Below are 3,838 nucleotides of genomic sequence, written 5' to 3' on the forward strand. Positions count from 1 at the left end.
ACGCTCCGAGTTGACCCAACTCGTCGAGATATACTTCAACTCGTCGAGTTCCCTTCAAAGACATAATTGTGATATCTCGATCCAACTCGTCGAGTTTCCTTGCAACTCGACGAGTTGCCCCCTTTTCATTAGGATCGGGATAATCCCAAACCAACTCGTCGAGTTCACCCATGAACTCGTCGAGTTCTTCAGTCTGCCAGCCCACTTAGTGCATTAAGCCATTTCTCTTAAATCTAAGGACACCAAACCTCATATCTCTTCCAAAATGATGTCTAGAAGGGTAAAGTTTCCAACTTTACCCTCAAGAATCACCCATTAAGCTTCTAACTCAAACCCTAGGTTCTCTAAAGAGGGTCTTGACCCATTAAGCCCTTAAATCCTCACTACCACGTCCCAAAACACAGATCTGGTCTCCCAAGGTGGACAAATCACGTAAAGTTTCTAATTTTACATCCATGCATGCTTGAAATACTCTCTAAGATCCATTATAGGCTTCATGATGAACATATGGCAAGCATGGGGCATGAAGGTCATTAAAGTTTGCAACTTTAAGCCTCAAGAGGTCATTTAGGGGTCAGATCTACTCCATCAACCCCTGGAAATCTCTTCATTTTGGACAAATCATCCAAGGTCCCAAAACTCAAGATAAAAGAGATCTAGATGGATATAAGGCAAGGTGTCGACTTTATACCTCAAAGAGACTGATTCTGAATAAGAGATTTTGGATCTAGACTCCTTCTTCCAACCCAAATGCTCCTACCCTTCAAGCTCCTTCCAAGGAATCACCAAAACCATAATTTTAAGCTCACCATAGTCAAGATTCAAGATGGAATATGAATCTAGGGTTTCTCTGGACAAGGAGGTTGGTAGGGAGGCCATCCCTAGAAGTTATTAAGTCCTTTAAATATGGTGCAATACCCAAAAAATTAGGGTTTTCCAAACCCCGTCCAACTCGTCGAGTTTGTAACATCCTGTTTATTAGATAAATAAATAGATAAAAACTAATGAATGGATAGTAGCCCAAAAATTCATAATATTTAGCGGGGTGTTGGTTTCGGAGAGCCAAATGTTATAATTTGGATTATTCGGGGGTTAAAATGTAATTTCTGGATTTATTTGTAAAGACTTTTGAAGATTGAGGGTTGTTTAGTAAATTATGGGTTTAATTTGAAAATGATTTTAGAAGTGAGGAGTTTTTGACCATAATGGGGTGGTTAAAAAAAATGTTTACCATTTTAGTGTTCTTTCAAAAATATTTACCATTTTAGTATTTTTCTCATTTTTCTTTACTTTTTAGTTTCCTTTTTAGTTTTTTTTTTTTAATTTTAAATATCTTATTTTTCTTTTTTTCTGGTTTATTCCACATTTTTATTGTTTTTTATATATATATATTTTTAAATGACAACTTTCATTTTAGTTTTTTTTTTTATCTTTTTTTTACTGTTTTTTTAAATAATAGTTTTTTTTATCTTCTTTTTTCTGGTTTTTTTTAATATCCGTTTTTCTTATACAACCTTTTTACCATCAAATTTTAGCCTCAACATTAAAAAATCATCAAAAACCACCACTATAATCAAATTTTAAGGTGCAAAAACTCCAACATTCACATACAATGTTTTTAAGGTAAAAAAAAAAAAGACACCTCAACATTGTTTCTTACAAAAAAAACACCACAAAAGAAAACTCCAACATTGTTTATTACAAAAAGAAAAACGTCACAATTAGCATGACCTTGAACCGGTAACAAATCCTTACCTGTAAAAAAAGAAAAAAAATAACAGAATAACCACAACAAATACCATAATTTTTGTTTAAACTACCTTCGCATAGACGGACATCGTTTTCGATTATGTCCCGGTTGCCTATAAATTCCACAAAGATTGACATTTCTTCCTTCTTTAATATTCATACCATTTTTTAGTCTTGTTGAACGAGGATGACCTTTTTTCTTTCGTAATAGTTCTAAATTTGGAAGTAATTCATTAAATGGTGATTGTGGCCTATACGCTTCATGAGGAAGCTGGGAGAACTCAGATGCCCAAGTAGCATAATAGTATTCAATCGAGTAACATCTATCAACATATTGCCAACTATTCAAAGAGAGTTTGGCACATGCACTCAAGACATGAGAACAAGGATACCTAAATGCCTCCCATTTACCACATGTGCAAGTTTTTTGTTCCAAATTAACTACTTGCACATTTCGACCTCTTTGAGTTATCAACTCAAATATACCTTTTTCTCGGTTAAAAGATCTTAAGGAATATACCTTGTTCTATAGAATGTAAGTTGCACACAAGCTGTGATTGGTAAGAAACGAGCACCTTTAAGTACACTGTTGAAAATCTCTGACAAATTTGTTGTGAGCAACCCATATCTCCTTCCATCATCATGTGCAAGTATCCATCTATTAAGTGGATGACTGTCCAACCATTGTCGAGCACGTGGATTTAACTTCCCAATTTCTTCCATGATGGAGTTGAACTTTCGAATTTGATTCTGATTCCAGGCACGATAAGCTAAAGCTTTGAATTCTGAATTAAGAAACTTGTCATAAAAGTTGTTGATGAAATGTCGTAAACAATACCTTTAAAATTAAAAAAACGTAAGTTAATGAAGCAAGTTATTGAAATGTCCTAAAAGAATACTTAAGAAATATAACAATACTTATGAAAACCACATGGCTCTAACCATGGAGATCCATGCTCATTGACAGCCTTAAAAAGGAACCAATCCCAAGTATCATAGGATTCATTTTCTACAATAGCAAATGCAAGTGGAAAAATTTGAGTATTACCATCAACTCCCATTGCAATTAGCATCTTACCCTTGTATTTACCATATAAGTGTGTACCATCAATGCTAATCACCGGTCAACAATAGTGAAACCTTTTGATAGAGGGTGCAAAAGCCCAAAAAACACGCCTAAATTCAACTTCATCCACATCGTTCGATCTTGAAACACACCATTCAACTATAGTTCCTGGATTGAACTTTTGAAGTGCGCCTAGATATTTTGGTAAAGCGACATAAGACTCTTCCCAGTTTCCAAACACATGTTCAATTACTTTTTGCTTTCCAACCCAAACCTTCTTATATGAAGGAGTATAGCCCAAATTTTCAACTATTTCAGCTCTCAAAGCCAGAATACTGATAGAAGGTTGCTCTTTTATAAGGTGTCTAGTTTCCATAGCAATCAAGCTTGCATCTAGGTTCGGATGGTCTAGAGAAGGTTATAGTGTAAACAAGTGTGCGGACCGGTATACGTTGTGATTTCAAAATAACCACTACGTTTACGTTTACTTGCATGAAGTTTCTATTTGCAACCATATTGTAAGTACAACTTGCATCTTAGAGTCTAAATAGTTAGGCGTGATTCAATGACCTCAAAGTGTCTATGTGTCCTAATGCTATGGATCTTGATGTTGGGTTTTGAGCATTCTAACACTCCTATGGTGTACATGCAACCCTATAAACCTTGGATCTATGTTTTCTCTATTATACATGCAAATATTAACTATTCCAAGGTTTCATCCTAACTAGCATATTATGAAGCACCTATACTACAAAGTTCTAGTTAGATGACATACCTTTTGATGTAGCTTGATGTCTTCAAGCTTTAAGAGCTTAGCCCCAATAGTTTGGAAGCCTCAAATGGAATCACAAATCACCAAAACACCTTGGAAGTGTTGGATTAATGTCTAAGTCCATAACTATATTTGGTATGTACTTGACCCGACCCGGCATGGTCCATTTGGGTTGCACTTCACCGGCACAATTTATATGGATAGTCTTTTGAGAATAGTATATTTATGATTTATATTAATATATTATAAGT

The 3,838-nt window shown here is 35.0% G+C and overlaps 1 protein-coding gene across 1 annotated transcript; it reads right to left on the bottom strand.

Moving 5' to 3' along the window:
• Positions 1-1,751: 1,751 nt before the first annotated feature.
• LOC145130134 (uncharacterized) lies at positions 1,752-3,191 on the bottom strand. Its single transcript, XM_079064981.1, has 5 exons — positions 2,922-3,191; positions 2,692-2,828; positions 2,270-2,587; positions 1,821-2,141; positions 1,752-1,755 (listed from the first exon to the last, which is right to left on the bottom strand). Exons 1-5 carry the CDS (start codon positions 3,189-3,191, stop codon positions 1,752-1,754), a joined length of 1,050 nt encoding a protein of 349 aa, XP_078921107.1.
• Positions 3,192-3,838: the final 647 nt, after the last annotated feature.

The sequence above is a fragment of the Lactuca virosa genome, chromosome 8 (assembly GCF_052849685.1).
Source record: "Lactuca virosa cultivar CGN04683 chromosome 8, Lactuca_virosa_CGN04683_v6, whole genome shotgun sequence".
NCBI lineage: Eukaryota > Viridiplantae > Streptophyta > Magnoliopsida > Asterales > Asteraceae > Lactuca > Lactuca virosa.